General features: G+C 35.7%; 2 protein-coding genes and 1 long non-coding RNA gene across 3 annotated transcripts; 1 reads left to right on the top strand and 2 right to left on the bottom strand.

Moving 5' to 3' along the window:
• Positions 1 to 1,149: 1,149 nt before the first annotated feature.
• LOC133869093 (protein UNUSUAL FLORAL ORGANS) lies at positions 1,150 to 3,307 on the bottom strand. The gene has a single exon (XM_062306063.1). The coding sequence runs from the start codon at positions 2,623 to 2,625 to the stop codon at positions 1,297 to 1,299; it is 1,329 nt and encodes a 442-aa protein (XP_062162047.1). The 5' UTR covers positions 2,626 to 3,307; the 3' UTR covers positions 1,150 to 1,296.
• A 1,616-nt stretch (positions 3,308 to 4,923) lies between these two features.
• On the bottom strand, positions 4,924 to 5,765 carry LOC133867835 (uncharacterized). The gene is made up of 2 exons (XR_009900206.1): positions 5,475 to 5,765; positions 4,924 to 5,382 (listed from the first exon to the last, which is right to left on the bottom strand). It is a non-coding gene; the product is annotated as an uncharacterized LOC133867835 (long non-coding RNA).
• Positions 5,766 to 11,250: 5,485 nt separating this feature from the next.
• On the top strand, positions 11,251 to 12,877 carry LOC133868690 (UDP-glycosyltransferase 43-like). The gene has a single exon (XM_062305665.1). The coding sequence runs from the start codon at positions 11,356 to 11,358 to the stop codon at positions 12,793 to 12,795; it is 1,440 nt and encodes a 479-aa protein (XP_062161649.1). The 5' UTR covers positions 11,251 to 11,355; the 3' UTR covers positions 12,796 to 12,877.
• The last annotated feature ends 5,171 nt before the right edge of the window (positions 12,878 to 18,048 follow it).

The following is an 18,048-nucleotide window of genomic DNA, read 5'->3' as shown; positions in this document are numbered from 1 at the left end:
GCATGTAAGAAATAAAATTGCCATGCATAGCGAAATAGAGCAGTGCCTTATCTGCACTGCGATCAAATATTAATGTTTCACGTAATTCTTTAAGAAGTCTCTTCTTCTTGGCGGTGGAATACGCTACCAAAAAGTATTGAAGTAATATTTACAAAATTCACAGTCTAAAAGGACAGGAAAAATTAAAGAGAACTGCTAGAGGTACCAAATTTTTTACCAAGAAATGGGTACCAAGATGATGTTGAGCTTATTCATTAGAGATAATCAAAACAATTAATAAAAATAAATGCTACAGATACCAACGAATAAGCTCCACATCATCTTGGTACCCATCTCTTGGTAAAAGATTTGGTACCTCTAGTATTTCTCAAAATTAAAAGTGTTGTACTTTAATTTTCCCAATTCCTTATCTCAACCCATTTAATATAACTGAAGTGTTTGGCTTGAATACTAATTAGGGGCGTGCCATGTAGACGCCCTTTATATTCGATCAACATGATTCTTATAACTATGTAAATTTATAAAATTACAAATTTATTCTTAATTAATTTTGTTTTAAAAAAAAATGTAAAACAAAAACCAAACTAAATGTTCTACGGCTGTGTCAATGTTCTATTATTTTTTTTTTTTTTCAGTTCTCCTCCAATAGAATTTAATAGGTAAAATCTTAATAGAGGTGTGAAATTGAAAGAAAAAAAATTGTTGGAATACATTGTAAATTTTTTAAATTAATATGATTGCAAAAGCACGCATACTTGAGAAGGAGAAATGAAAATTATATAAATTAACACATCTTTAACATATCTCTCATATGTAAGTACATATCATGTTCAAATTCACAATTTAATTTATGAGATCGACTCACACTGCATCCCATAAATTTTAATAGTAAATTTAAAATTTAATTGTATAAAAATGTATAAAAGATGCATTTGTATTACTTATTAAGAAATGTTAGAAGTATTAAATCTTTTACAAAGAAATGCGTATCAAGATTACGTAGAGCTTATTTCTTTATAATTTTGGCTCGTTTTCACTTACGAACTGGCAAATTAATCTTCCAGTGAGTCCGATCCAGTTCTTGTTAAACTATCAACCAAGCTTGAAATTCAAGCATGCATGGATAGAGACATAAATAGAGTGAGGGCATTAATACATAACAGTAGACTAAACATGTAGATTAATTCACTTAAAACATCCAAAAAGCAGATTAATGAACTCCCTCATACATTTACTACACCTACAACAAACAGTGCATGCAAGCAACCATTGCTTTGCCTAGCTACTACTAATTAATTAACCACTGAAAGGCTGAAACGGGATGGTGGTCAGCTGGTCCAGGAGTCCGGTGACCGGCGTAGCGAGTCTAGGCTCATAAGCAAAACCATGCAACTCGCCACCTCGTCCATCGCCGCTGCCACCTTGAGAGTACGGACATGGAGGAATCCACTGCCAAATTTTCCGAAAAACATCCAACAGCAAAGCCTTGTCGGACGACCCTCGAATCATAATCACAACAAACTCCCCATGCCCGACACAATCAAACCCATTTCCACCTTCCAGCTCCTCAAACTGAAGATACAGTTGCTGCGGCATTCTTTCAACTTCCACCCACGTAGTTCCGCAAGCTTGCAAGCTCCAAAGCCTGAAGCTCTTCGGAACATTCAGCTTGCTTTTCTCGACCGCCGCGACTAACAGAAGATTTCCCTTGCTCTCAACCAAGCTTGGCGATCGTAGAAATCTGCGCATGGGAGCTTGAATCTTGCACCATGCATTTGTTGTGACATCATGAGCTAAAACGCTAAACGGGCTGTAGTTCATGCAGTAGAATTTTTCTCCCACGTAAACCATTCTGCCTGACTCAAGGCTACAAAGCCTCGGGAGAGAAGAAGTCGTTCCCCATATTGAGTAAAACCCACCCCCATCAATATGAAAGTTCTCCGCCGTCAGATTCTTGACGGCGTAAGGAGAAATCATGTCATCGCCGGCGATAATGACGTCTATTGACGAAGGGCTAACAGTCAAGCCAATAGAAGGAAAGAGCCGAGGTCTTAGAGTGGGAGGCAGTTGAGTTAGAGAGCCAAGAACCGGGTTGCATAGGATTATACTTTTTGGACCGGCCTCGTCGGAAACCCAGCAAACCAAGCCACCAGAGGAAGAAGCCGGAGAGAAACCGGCGGGGACCAAAGCAAAGGAAAGCCGGTACCATGTGATATCATAAGGGTCAAAGAGATATCCTTCACAAGGTGCAATAATATTGTCACCATGATCTCCACCGCCACTACTGTTCCTATATATGTAGCTTTTGAGAGTTTTGTGCTTGAAGAATAGGAACCAATTGTGGCGAGGAGATATTTGGAGATATATTTCAAGAAAGGTGTCAGAAAACAAGAGAGCATACCATCTCTTGCATACAGCACGTGCGCGGAAGAAGGCTGGTGGTGGAAGAAAAGCAAGCACACGATCGAGCAGCCTCTGTGGGAGTTTACTCCATATCCTTCTGTCCATCCATGGAGTGGTGATAGTGTTTGCAGTGTTACTAGTACTACTACTTCCACTTCCAGTGATTGTAGTAGCGAAAGTGTAGGAAAAGGGTAAGGTCATAGAAGGGTGAAAAGCTTCCATATGTATTGTTTTTCAGTGGAAACAATTAAAAAAAAAAAAAAAAAAGTAGAGTTTTACCCAGAGAGAAATTAAGGCGCGCGCATGGCTGGCTGAAATGTTTTGCTCAAGGCTTTGGGAAGGCAACATAAAAATAGAAATCTCAGGTGGGTCTTAAGAAGGCAACGCGTTGAGAAACAAAAAAACAAGATTTCTCATCATTAGTGGGGTTGGAGAGAGAAGTTGAAGAGGAAGATGGTCATAAAAGACAACTAGATCGAACATGAAGTTTGGTTGGTCTTGGATGGTTTTGCTTCGATGGGGTCGGACAAGTGTTTATATAAGAGGGGTTGGTCTAGTTTTCTAATTTCTCTTTGGTTTCTTTTGTGATGTTTCTTCCAGTGATGATAAAATTAATGGCAGTGATTCTGATTGATGCATCTATCATTTCAGTGTTGTTATGTCAAGGCCGAGGAAGGACAGATAGCAGATAGCAGAGAGAGATAAAGTGCCAATACGAGTGTCCTTCCACTGATCATTAACACGACACAAATTGTATGCACCAGCTCAAACTCTCACAAATTGAAGGAACAAAGCAACATGAAGAATATCTAATGCAAACGTGAACAAAAGCAAACAGTGGAGATTTTTTCATTGCTGTCAGGCGGTGATCATCTTAAGGCGCGGAAGGACAACAAATTCAGAATCCCCCCATGAACTGTATAGATATAATATTATTGATGTGTAAATATAAAACTTCAAGTCTATCTTCAAGGAGTGGCAGCACGCGTTCATATACTGCCAATGCCTGGGATCTTTTTGCGCCTCCCAATAATTGTCACTGCAGATATTTTTACTCTCCTTACCCAATTGACATATTATATATATATATATATATATATATATATCTTAATTCCTTACAACGTATCATGGGAGCCCTTTGGGCGTTCTGCTTGTCTGTTTTGATGCCTTGAAAAAGATTCCTAAGTGGCTATATGCTATATGATCCCAAGAATATATGCCCAACCGTGTGTGTCTCTATATATATTAAAGTATATAATATTTTCGATTGTCTGAAATGGTTGAGATGGCATGCATTTTCATCGATATTGAATGCACTGGTGTGGTGAATGATGCTTAAAAAAAAAAGAAGAACGAATGTGGTGCCTGGTGAACAAGCCAATGTCTTATATATAGGAGATCATATTATGAATAACAACTTGGGTGATAACAATCTCAGAAAGATGTATTCCTTATTTTTTTAACTGGAAAGATGCATTCAAGACGTACAATTGATAATGAAACAATTAATCGTGTAGTAATATAGGAAATGAAGACGCGTCAATGTAAAAACCATGTTATAACTAAGGTTATATAGTTGACGAGAATAAAAATGTGATTTCTAACCATATTAGTCATTAAGTAAACATGTGATAGAATGTAATTAAATATTTTATATATGCTATTAATTATCACCTATTTAATTAATCAATATACTAGCATACAAATATCTAATTCATAATTAAGTATGTGGTGCACTGTTAGCTATTATTATTAGAATGTATATTAAATAATTTTTTTTTACTGACTTAAAATTTTAAAATAATTTATGACTTAACCATTATTATTAGATCACAGGTTTAGCATGAAATCAAAAATCTCGTGGTTGTCTGGTGAATAGTTTGGCGAGCCAAAAATGAGAAAAAGTCTGCTGGTCCAAATAAAATACTTCAAAAAAAAAATAAAGAAAATAAAAAATTGTTGACTAAAAGTTAGAAGCCTGAAGCTGTAGGAATTATAGATCGAAGAGAATAAAAAGGAATAGAAAGCAACATTCATTTCAACTGATCTCTGTTAATAGTTATGAGCCTTGAGGCCAGGACTCGATCGGTATCTTTTTATGACCAATGAAGTTGACTTGATTGAATTGTGACTGGTCAACCTCTAAACCTGACTTAAATAAATGTTAACGTTGTGACTAGCTAGAAAGTCTATCTTATAGATGGACACAAAAATAATCATAAACAAAAAACAAAAAACGACAGAAATAACCTATTTCAATAACACTATTTTGTTTCCCGAGTATCCTTATTCCTTAGGGTTATTATTTTAAGAAACATAATGTTCTTTACACAACGAGAATGTCTTGTTCTAGGCGCTTGTTTTCTTCAACTTGTAATATATTACTTTTTAAGGATTTTTTCATAACTTGCTACCAAGGAAAAACATACGTTTTTTCTTTCTTTGAAAAAAAAAAAGAAAAAAGTGGTTGAGCATAATATATTAATGAAAACAAATTAAGCACAATGCTCATCAACAATATAATAGAAAACTTTTTCAAGGAAAATATGCTCATCGCTAAAAAAGAGCGCTTCATTTGCAAGATTGATGGGCCGGCCCCTTAATGATTTCTCTTACACGAGTAACTTTTCATTATTAGAGATAGCTTAAGACCCCACGAGCCTCCTCAGTTGGATGGCTATTTTTGCTCCAATTACTATCTTCTTTTCGCAAAGTCTACACTACTTGAAGAGCGTCACCTTCCTACTCTACTCGTTGGTGCCCCAACTCACTACAAAATATAGTGGCTCTCCAAGCAGCTGTGGCTTTACCAATAACAGGGTCAGTAATATAATCATTGGAACTAGACAAAGAAGCAAATACCTCACCCTGACAATCTCGAATTATGGTCCCAATTAATACCCATCTTCCGGTTACATTTATTCACAACTGCATCTCAATTGACCTTCACAAACCCTCCCATAGCTAGGGCCTTGCCATCTGAGGTTCATATTATGATCATTTTCTGTCCTAGTTTGCTGTCGGGAATTAGCATTATGAAAAGCTGCGAGGGAGTTTGAAGCTTTACTTACGAGTAGGGTAGCGTGGTTGAGAAGTCCCCAATGGACAACAACATTCCGACGTAGCCATAAGTTCTGTGCCATCACTGCCATGAGCTCCAAGTCGTTAGGCTCCAATTCCTGTTGGAGGGTCTCTACAATGATCACAAAATCCTCATGCTCTATACATTTTTTTTTTTGGATCTTCCTACCACACATGCTCAATACATCCTTGGCAGCTCCTCAACCCCACAAAATGTGTCATGTAGTCTCTACCACGAATCCACATAATGGGCATAGAGGGTCTTCCATGATTTTCCTTTTGAACATATTTGCTTTGGTCGATAATGCATTTATGCAAGCCCTCAACATAAATACCTTAACAGCATGATGCACTTGCATTTTCCAAAGATGCTTTTATAGCAAACTATGTTGTCACTTGCTTGAACATTCCCCTTTTGCTAATGCTATCTTATCTATTTGTAAGCGGTAATCACTTGGCACTAACTCCCCGTTAATGGAGGCACTCCAAATCTGTCTTGCCACAACTATTATTCGATTCGAGAGGAATCTGGCAAGTGATGTTGGCATTGACCTCTCCAAACAACTCTCGTACTAGAGTCGAATTCCAAACTCTAGTGTCTTGATCAATAAGATCTGTAATGTGTGCAATATGTTGATGGAGTTACTGATCCTAATGAATTTTTATTTGTTGGCCATACTCAACTCGCACTTTCAATATTGTTATTTTAATTTTCCTCAAATTTATAAGGATATTTTTGTCTTTTTGTGAGGACAAACGGGGCACATTACAATTTTTCGATAATTTGGAGAGAACATTACAAATTGCGTGATAGTTCAATACGGGTAATGTATGTGTATTTTTCAAAAAAAAGAAAAAGACAAAAGAACCAAACTATGAAACTCACAATTTAGTAAAATTAGCGGTGCAATAATTGACTTTGAATGGAATTATTATTTTTTTCCTAAGCAATACAATTCACCAAACTTAACATACTATATATATAGTATATACATAAAAACACTTAACAAGTTATAATATACTACAAAAGAAGCTTACTTTGTGATCAATCTAATTAAACTCTAAACAAATGTTACTTAATTAACCCTCCTATGATAGAATATCAAACCTTCTAAACTCTAAACAATAAATGTTATTGTTCTTAAACTTCTTATTATTATTTCATATTTTTTTTATGGGATATAATTATTGGAGTTGAGAGTTAGGAGCTGAGAGTTGAGAGTTGAGAGTTGGGAGCTGAGAGTTGAAGCATCATTTCCTAAAGCAGTGTGTATATATATATGACACACACAGTTTGTCAGATCACACGTCCAATCCGAAATCTCATTGATGGGTTTTTTTCACAGCTTGGCGTGAACTACAAAAAGCTTTTGAAGATTCAGAACTCTCAGATTCAATTCTTTTATAATTCAGTACTGCCTGTAAAGAACCTGTCTTAGCACTTCTATGTCTGACTACTCACTCCTCCTTTCTCTTTCTCTTTTTGCATGCCCATTGGCTTTAGTTTAGTTTTGTTAAGGGAAGCAAATCTGAGTCAGAAACAATCGCCATGTCTTGTATTTGTCAATGCTTTTAGTCTTTATCACTTGTCTCAGAGTTAACCCTTCAAAAATGGAAAAAGTGTGCTCTTTACATTGGGAAATCCTTGTCTTCCTTCAAGAAACCTCCACATTCGGAAAAAGCTTAATCGATCATATTAGGGAAGTGTTTCCTACAAGCAACCTCTCTCTCTCTCTCTCTCACTCTCACTTTCAGAGCGATGTGATATTTTGTTTTTGTTTTTTCTATCTATTTTAACGTGGGTCTCCTTTTAATTTGTTTATTTTTTTTTTACTGTCCTATCACTCCTTCTCTAATATTCTCCATTTATTTGGATAGATCGATCATTTGGCTTTCGCTAAATTTCATGAATGTTGCGCTTATTTGTTGGTTCGAGTTAATTCTTCACTGAATAAAAGAAAAAAGTCGAAGATGAATCAACAGAATAGGGGAAAAAGGTCACAAAAAAACTTGGTGTAAGGAAGGCTTCAAGCATTAATTCCAAGAACAACTTTGGTGTAAGTGGTCTTAAAAAGTTCTTTAATTTCCAAGAAATGTGTACGTCCGTGCTGGAATCAGTCATTCTCTATTGTCCGTTGAGCATATATAGGTTTATCATGTCATTGGAATAATTCGATTCGAATATGTATATAATCAAACTTTTTTTTTTAGGGAGGGGTGGGGGATAGTATGCCATTGGAATAATTTCAATATTTGGGGGGTGGGTGGGGAATGTCAAGTAACCTTCAGGTTTTTCATAGAGCCATATATAGATGGCTTGCCTTTTCACTAATACGATTGGCTCACTCTAACATGTTGGCTTTTATAATTAATAATAATAAGACAATATAATAGATATATAAAAGAGTACGTAAGTTTTCTCATTCTTTGATTTGTAAGTATATTCTTATTAATTACACACCGATCAAAGCTAAATAGACACTAAAATAAGAGAGCGAATACGCCGAATAGTATCAATTTGCAAGTTCAGCTGCATTTGAAAGTCCTGTTTTAATATAATATCATATGTTGGGTTGCACCGGTGTCGTTCTACTCACGTGAATGATTCTTAGAAGTTAGAACATGCCTTGTGGGGTTTAATTTTGAATGCTATAAAAGGCTTGTGCTTTCTTCATTAAACACCAATTGATTTTCTAAATGAAATGGTCAAATGCTCGATCCAACATTACAAATGGTATCAGAGTCAGGGTTATGGATTTGAGTAGCGGTAAAGTTACGTTGAGAAAATATTGTTGGAGTGCAACAATGACATTATACTCACGTGGATGGCTCTTAGAACATGCCATACAAGATGTAATTTCGAATGCCATCAAAAACTTTAGCTTTTATTATTGGACTCCAATTATCTTTCGGATAACACTACAAAAATACATGACTATTGTGATTGAGTTTTAGTGGTTTTTTAGGATGTCCCTTTGATTATTGGCCATTTTAGAAGGTCAATAATCAAGGAAGTAGGGATGGACATCATATGATGCAGGCTCTTCCCACAAAATTGGCATCTTTAGGTTTTTTTTTTTTTTTAAATGATGACACCTTTGAAAAATAAATAATAATGCACTACATTAAACTATTAGTACGCTTGCATGTACGTAAAGCATGACGATCGACCGCATGTGTTTTTTAAAATGATAGATTAAACAAAGAACTAAGTATAAATCTATGAAAGTAGCATGAGAAAATCATTTTATACATCTTGACGATCATTCATATATATATTAATTAACTAATTTCTAAAAGATGTTGAATCGTGAATGTTATTTGAACAAATTAAAATCAAAATTGCCAAGCAAGACTTAGAATGAAAGAAAAGAGATGCTATTAATATTGTAACAGGCATGGAGTAATTGCTATAAACAAGACTTAAGGGTGTATACGTGGATATTCGCGCGATTATTTACAACATTCACAAAATGCGGATACTATTTTTAAATATTTGTATCTACATTCACATACTTTTTTTTACTATCTGCATCAACACGATTATTGCAGTTATCAAGTGCAGTAATTATCGGCTATCTGCAAATAGGTAATGAGCCAATTTTAAACTCTTTTAAAAATAATTTTGACTGAGTTTTAGTTTTTTAGACTTGTTTTAAAAATATAATGCAACACAAAAAATATGTAGAACCTAAAAAAAAAAAATAGGAATGATGGTCTGATGGATATGACCTCAAAATATCCATGGTAATCAATGCTAACAAGAAACACCCTTATTTTTTTTTATCCATGATTCAATGAGCATAACAATCAAGCCAGCAAACATAAAAAAAAACATAAATTACAAATTCAACATAAATAAAATAATATTATAAATTCATAACATAAAAAACATAAGTTGTATAAATATTACACATTCATTAGTGTAATATATATATATAAAGGGCCAAACTCGTTATCCGCAATTGCACTCGCAGATAGTAATTTTTGTTATCCATATCCGCATGTGCGGATAGCAAATAGATGTGGATAGCGGATGCATGTGGTTAATATCTACCTGTATGTATATCCCTAGTAAGACTCATGTCTTTCTTTTATCTCTCAAAAGTGATGTGGCTTTTAAACTCATCATTAAATTTGAGATGGATGTACGTCCTATTTATAACATTATTTGTTATAAAATAAAAGTCTAGGAACTACATAATTAAAGAAAGTAGAATAAAAATCTGTATGGGAATGTCTGGACTCATAGACAATAAGGCAAATATGAATATTCTTCTTTAGATAAATATTGTCTCATACTTATACAATAAGTTTTGCAAATCAATGGAATATAGCAATTTATCAATAGGATACAAATAGCAAATTTTGAACACTAATTTGAATAATAAATTGTGTTACAACAATGAAGAAGAGGAAAAAAGCAAAAAAACTGTATTAATTGATTTTTTGAAGAATACTATCATTTATAGAATTATAAGAGCAGTTTATAACTATTAAAAAATAAGCCCATGGCTCGTGTGTACGTGCAAAGTGCATGCTTCTAAACTCTAAAGCACTGTGTCATTAATCGATTAATCTAACGTGAAATGCTGTTAATTAATTGGACAGTAAGTTAACTAAAAAAGACTTGTTTAAAACTAAATGAAAACATAAAAGAGCTAATTGTAAAAAATAAAAACTTAAAAATTAAACTGAAATAGAGGAAAAATAAAATAAAAAATCCGCAAAAGGGTACTATAATATAAAAAATCCGCAAAAGTGTACTATATATATATATATATATATATATATAGAGAGAGAGAGAGAGAGAGAGAGAGAGAGAGAGAGAGAGAGAGAGAAGGTTATCTGGATTTTTGTTTTTCTATGCTATACACAGGGAAAGGGAATGCGGTTCTGCATAAGAGCACTTTTGAACAGTCATCTATGCTCAACCCTAATACAATTTCCACTCCGTCGTGGAATCGATGTGGAGGGAAAAGAAAAGAAATTAAAAAAAATAAAAATAAAGGATTAAATAATATAAAAAAGAAATGGCAATGGCCAAACCCCACCCATCTATATCTTTTAGCCTTAATTTGTAGATTATTCTGCAGATAGTTTGAAGTTAATTAATAACTTTTTGGGGGGTATTTATGGAATTCACAATTTTCTACTCTACGCCGCTACAATGCACCGCTTGTATAGCGTATCCTCCTCCTATCTTAAAGATTTTCTCCAAAATTGTAGAATGAATTACTGTATAAATAGTGTTATTTTGTTAATTTTTGGTGTAGTTCCTCTAACTTTCTTCAATCGATCTTTTGTTTTGTTATGCTATGGTAGTTTTTAACTCATCTATAAAATAAAAATAAATTAACTAATTAAAAAAAAATAAAAACAAAAACAAAATTCATATGCTTATATTATAGGGTGATGTATAGCATTTCTTATTATTCATATATGATTATATGACTGTTCAATAATTGAGATAATGTGATTAATTTAATAAGTACTAATTTTTATTGTTACATATATATGTGTGTGTTGCCGGTTGGTGAGAGCAAGTGTGTATTTTTCAGTCAAATTCCATTACTATAAAGTGATAGAAAACCAAGTCCACACGTTTCAGAAAAAGATAAAGCAGCGAGCCATTAATTCATATATATATATATATATATATAGGCCAAAACAATGAGTCCATACGGCGCCATACTATATATTAGTAAATTCGAGGTGGTCTGGTCTTCATCATGGGTTTGTTTATGGATTCCCATTTCTATAAATAATGTCAATACGGACCACCTGATCATGTCCATCACATGTGCCTTTTCTTGATAAACATATAAGCCAAAAAAACAGAGAAAGAAAAAAGCTCAAAGAAAGCTAGCCATGGCAGCGAGAAAATATGAGGTGGTGTTCATTTCAACCCCAGGGTTCGGAAACCTCGTCCCAGTTGTTGAGTTTGCGCAGCGCCTCATCGATCACGACCGTCGGTTTTCTGCAACCGTACTCATCATCACCATGCCCCAAAGACCCCTCGTCAGCACCTACGTCCAATCACGCGCCGCCTCACCCGCCGCCAACACCATCCGATTCCTCCACCTCCCTGCTGTGGAGGATCTGCCCTCACCCGATCATTTCGATTCTTCCATCGGCTTCATGTGCTGTCTCATAGAAAAACACAGATCGCACGTAAAGCACGCGATCACCGACCTCATGGCAACCGAGTCACACTCCGACTCGCCCGTTCGACGAGTCGCCGGGTTATTCGTTGACATGTTTTGTACTTCCATGATTGATGTAGCCAAGGAGCTCAACCTCGCTTGCTACCTTTTCTTTGCTTCTCCGGCGGCTTTTCTCAGCTTCATGCTTCATCTTCCCGTTTTAGGCATCCAACTCACCGCCGACCTGGCCAAGTTGGAAACCCAGTTAGTCATCCCGGCGTTTGTGAATCCCGTTCCTCCAAGCGTTTTGCCTCCGTCGGCCCTGAAGCGAGATGGGTACGCTTCGTTTCTGCAAAATGCACGCAGGTACGCAGAAACGAAGGGTATAATTGTAAACACATTCATAGAGCTTGAGCCTTACGCGCTTAACTCCGTCTCCACAAGCCAATTGCCACAGGTTTACCCTGTTGGACCGATTCTGGACCTTGCTGGGCCGGCCCAATGGCATCCAGACCAGGCCCACCATGAGCATATTATGAGGTGGCTAGATGACCAGCCTCCATCATCGGTGGTGTTTTTGTGCTTTGGTAGTATGGGAAGTCTCAGTGGGTCCCAAGTGAGAGAGATAGCATTTGGGCTTGAACGGGCCAGACTTCGGTTCCTGTGGGCCTTGCGCGATAAACCAAAGGCCCAATTACATCTTCCGAGTGAGTATGCAAATCTCGAGGAGGTTTTACCGGATGGGTTCTTGGAACGTACGGCTGGGATTGGATTGGTCTGCGGGTTGGTCCCGCAAGTGACAATCCTGGCCCACAAGGCAATCGGAGGGTTCGTGTCGCATTGTGGGTGGAATTCAATCTTGGAAAGCTTGTGGCACAGCATACCGATTGCCACGTGGCCGCTTTACGCGGAGCAACAAATGAATGCCTTTGAGATGGTGAAGGAATTGGGATTGGCGGTTGAGATTTCGTTGGATTATAAGGAGGGAGGTGATTTGGTGCTGGCAGAGGAGGTTGAGAGAGGAATAAAGCGTTTAATGGATGGTGAAAATGAGGTGAGGGAAAAGGTGAAGGAAATGAGCAAGAAAAGTAAGATGGCTGTGATGGAAAATGGGTCATCATATAGGTCATTAGGAGCACTGATTGAGGAATTGGTAGTTAATTAGCGGCAATTATTTGTAAATCTAAGTTGGGACCCATCTTGTCTTTTCATGAAATATATTTGGTTGCAATTTGCAATTTTGCTCCCTCCCACACTTTATTTATTTTATTTTATTTATTTACCTTTTAAAAATATAACGTTGAGCATTTGCTATTTGCCTTAATCCCTAGTTAATTAGCAGCCAAGATTTGAAAAAGAAAAATGACAACATAAACAAAGCATAAATAAAAAAGGGATGAAAATAGCACGAGAAGTAGGGTTGACAAAACAAACTATTGTGTCGGATTTAGGTCAACCTGAAGATCCGTCGACCTAATTAGCTAAACGGGTTGACGGGTCAACCGTTTAGCTAATCGGGTTGTTAACGGGTTAACTCATTTATATACGTGTCACTAAACGGGTTAACCCATTTAGCCTAAACCATAACCATATAACTTTGTATTGTGTTCAGGTTAAATTAGCGAGTCGTATAAGAAATTGCCAACCCTAATGAGAACATCATTTTATACCCATATCATGCACATTCATATTAAGAGTTCAAAGATGATCAAAGGTAAATAATATTTGGGCAAATTCAAATCACGGCTTGGGTTTAGAATGAGTCGTTATTAAATTTTGATATGATAATAATTTTAAAAGCTGTGTCATATTTAAATATATATATATAAGAAAAATAAAGTTGTATATAAATACATATATAGCATTACTCATTCCTGAGTAATTCTATCCGTCTAGCATGCGTCCATCACTGCTGATGTGGCACCACGCCACGTCAGCCCTCATTTAAAATTAAAAAAAAAATAATAATAAAATTGAAAAACAACGTTGAAATCCAAAGAACCGAGCCATTTTCTTCCCCAAATCTTTCCCTCCCTCTCTCCATCTCCTCCCTCAACCCCACCGTGAAATAATCCACGCGAGCCCGCCACCGGTACGTTCAGCTCCATCTCCGAATCTCCTGCCAAAAATCACCGTGGTTTCTCCATCTCCGGTTCGGCTTGACGAATCCGACGACCCAACCACCATACCATCAAGAGCAGTCCCAGCCAACCACCGCCGCCGCCGACCAGAGAAGCCATTGAAGGTCTGTGTGTATGTGTCTGAGATTGATTTTCTATTTTGGTGTGTTAGTCTTTTGAAAAGTGAATATTTGAGGTTTAGTTGAGTCCTCTCTTCCTCACACTTTCTCCCAGTCGTCTCAACCATTTTGTTTTAATTTTGTTTTATGAGATGGGGATTATGTGAATCTACTGAATTGGTTAAGCTAATCTATTATCTTTGGGTTTGGTGGGTATTGTTTCTGTGATTGGTTGAATATCTGATTGTTTGAATGCGATTGTCTTATATTGATGCATCTGAGTGTTTCTATCGTGGGCATGAACTGGAAAGAGAATTAGAATACAGAAAGCCCATGTTTGCTATGTTCGTGGTGCAGTATGCTCAAGGGGTTTTAGGTTTTTTCTTCCTCTATTTTTTTTCAATATAAATATATTTAAGAAAAACAAAAGCAACGCAGGGATCCACGCACGACCGAGGTTCCAGAGAAAATCCAAGGCAAAGAGGTGAAAGCTGGAACCTTTTTCACCACCTGGTGAAAGCTCTCAGCTTTCGAAATTTTCATGCTTCTTCTGTTGTATTGATTTTCTTGTTCTTTGATAAGTGAATGTGGCATGGATTTGCGGTTGGGCAATTCCCATTGCTGGAGGAAAAGCTTGAGTATTCACAGAATTCAACAATCAATTACTGTGTGCCACGTTTTAATCAAAAACTGGAAGCCCACGTCAAAGCAATAGCCTTAAAATGAAAACCCATTTGGTTATTATGATCTTGAAGGTGTGTTTTTACTTTTACCTATTTTCTTTGAGTTTTGGTCGTTCTTCTTTCTGAAAGTATGGAATTTTGGTCTGCTTTTGAGTATTAAAAATAGTGAATTCTTGAATTGAACTTGTATTTGATCAGATGATGGTTGGGATGTGAGGAATCAAAAGTTGTTAGCTCTTCCATCTTTTTTATCCATAACAAAGAGTAGCAGTCATAAAAAGAAATCTATTTGTGTATTTTCTAATAATATTTTCTAATAAATAAGGAATTCTATTATCGGTAAAGCTCGTTTGGACTTTTCTCAATATTTTTTATCCATTCACTAAAATTCCCGGTTGGTAGTCCTGGTTGTAGAAAACTCTGGACAAACCCTGTCATATTGCATCTATAGGATCCAATGCTCCTTTCATCCCATGTACTGCCCAAGATCTATTTATTTGATTTATTTTATTCATCTTTAGACTATAGGTGATACAAGATTGTTTCATATAATAATTTTGTAAGATATGTGAATTTTCACCTCTCCCACATTATGTAATATGCTCGGTGGGATATGAAAGAACTAATAAGTCAAAGTTTAAAAGATGATTTAAAGTCAATTATCTCAATAAATTCTTTATCAGGAATTTTGTCTACAAGTTGGAGTACTGGTTGGAGAATTGAACTAATAACTCAGGAGTTTTTTACATAGGTTGGAAAAGTTGTTTGTGAACATAATTGCATTAGTGCTAATCACCTAGCTTGGAATTCTAGGGATTGGTGAAACTTGTGTTCAAAGCTCCAAATTTGCAAATTTGATAAGAAGCCTCTCTGCTTGCTAAGTAATTTACATATTCTTTTGTTACTTATACTGTATAATTGTATGAATGGTTTTTTAAACAAGGGTGACATTGAAAAGTGTTTGAATTTTAAAGAAGGGTGATATTGAGTTTGTTATGGATGTAGATTCTCATATAAGCTTACAAGTCTGCTGGTTTGACTTGGATGTTTCTTACTATTTTTAATAGTGGGTGTTGTTGTTCCATGGGAAGATTGAGTTTAGGTGAATATGAATTGGATTTGGTGCTGAATCTGGTTCTTGTGGTCTTTGGAAGGGTTGGCGGGTGGGTTAGTCTTGTTTTCCCGAATTTGTTGCCATGGTTTTTGATACCCAAGTGTAATGTGCCAATTGCTTTGTTAATGTCCTTTAATTTGTACTTGCTAATGTTTTTTAGTTTGTTTATTTTAGGATAAAGTACTTGCTTTGTGTAAGTTTTACTTTCCCTATTGAGAAGAGTATTTTGTTTTTATAATTTTTTTCAATCTGTCAGCATTTCTTTTGGCAGATTTGTTTATAGTCCTTAGTTGTGCATCTTGGATATTTACTTGATTGTTTATATTGATCTTTGAAGTTGCCAGTGATTGAAAATGAGTAGTTGTTCAATCGTGGTTCTAATATTGTTGCATTTTTCAGGCTACAAACTATTTGAACATCAAGAGCATTCAGGATTTGACATGCTAGACTCTAGTAGAGATGGTCAAGGAGAAGATGCCGGAGGAGATCCGCAAGATGTTTAACATAAAAAATGACTTCACCTCGAAGGAAGATGTATTGGGAGATAATGTGGAGTTGAATGCGGTTTATGTGGTATATTTTGTGGGTATATGTTGGGCAGAGTAATTCTAGTTTGATCTTTCTCAAAAAATGTAAGCACTTTGAATTTGTAAATAACATTAGATTTTTGTATAACAACTAAGAAGTATAAGAAGTAAGATTGCAGGGAAGCACATGTTTGGTTGGACAAAAGGTTTCCCGAGTTATGAGTTTGGCAAAAAAATTAGGACCCACGAGGGGTTATAGGCTTTTAGTATCATTCATTTGTTTTAGCTCTTAACCTTTTTTTCCTTTCCTAACACTCAGGTAACACGAGGTTATGCTGTAATTGAATCCTTATCAGAAATGGAAATTTGATCTGTTTGGATTATTTTCCATATTGTTTGTTTTGCAACAATTCTTAATAAATGCATAATTTGTTGAGTTATTAATTTTCGTCATATACCTTTGTAGATTCAAAGAAGTATGATCTTTTTGGTAGCCTCCAAAAGTTGCTCTCAACTTTTAACTTCAAAACATTACCTAAAAGTTTGGCGATGACTTGCTAAAACAAAATAGATGCATCAAATAACTACTATTGCAATCGAATTACAAACTCACATAACAATTCGCTCAATTAATTAAGCATCCAAATAATGAGATTACAATTACAAATCGTTCTTCATGTGGACAACAAAACAAGAAACAATTTTGAAGATGCTACATTCTACATCCTTAAGGTCCAAGAAATAAAATTACTGTTGATTACATAGAACAAAAAGCATTCACGCTCATCTACAATTATGACCAATTTTATCTGCTACTACAACATAAACAAACGTAATATAAAACGAATACATAAAAGCAAACAAAAGTACAACAAATAATCCACATGACACAAACAAAATGACATTTGATCACTTCTATTTTTTTGCTTGTTTACGAAGTTCTTCTTCCATAGTCTTAATCCTCACCTTCATTTCGTGTACAAGTTTGCCGCCGCATTCACAAATGCGTGGTTCAAACCATTCAAAATACTTGCAATGTGGGCCTTTTTTGCATTGAACGCATCCAAAGAATTGTCTTCCAAGAGATTTTTTTTTTGTCGATAAAGTCTTTAAATATGTTCTCATACCACAATAGCATTCCTGCAACTCTTCACTGCATTTCATATGATGAAACAATAAGCCAATGTAATACTACACACGAGCTAGTATAATCTAAAATGCATGAGAACACACACACACATACATAAATCTCAATATTTTATTTGATAATTCTCAATCACGAACCAGATTTACACTGTTAGCTGCTAGTGAAGGCTTCCGAGCAAAATTTCTTCTCTAATCCTTTTCCACCAATGAGTTTGTACAGGCTCACGCAAAACTTTATCTCACAAAATTTTAAATAAGCTCAATCACAGGGCAAGGCTGCCGAGTTTGTATAGGCTACTGCTTTCCCTACACTTACCGCCTAAGGCATAAGGATGTCTGAAAGGTCACTAAACAATAGTGACCTTTGATTAGTGGCCTTTCTAGAAGGTCAATAATTAAGGAAGTAGGGATGGACATCGTATGATGCGGGCTTTGCCCACAAAATTGGCATATTTAGGGTTTTTTATTTATTTTTTAACTTTATTATGATGATACCTTTGAAAAATGAATTATAATTCACTACAGTCCACTCCTTTAGAATTAAACTATTAGTTCTATCTCTACTTCCATGCTTTTTTTTTTTTTTTTTTATTCAAACATGGGAAAGGGGAAGGGGATCAAACTACAATTCAACCGAACCACAACTGAAAAGGCAACAAAAAACAAACACAAACAGGTAACAGTAGGCAATGGTAATCATTGATAATTA

Source organism: Alnus glutinosa, chromosome 5 (assembly GCF_958979055.1).
Source record: "Alnus glutinosa chromosome 5, dhAlnGlut1.1, whole genome shotgun sequence".
In the NCBI taxonomy this organism is placed as follows: domain Eukaryota; kingdom Viridiplantae; phylum Streptophyta; class Magnoliopsida; order Fagales; family Betulaceae; genus Alnus; species Alnus glutinosa.
The sequence above is the reverse complement of the archived record's forward strand: the minus strand, read 5'-3'. Positions and strand labels throughout refer to the sequence as shown.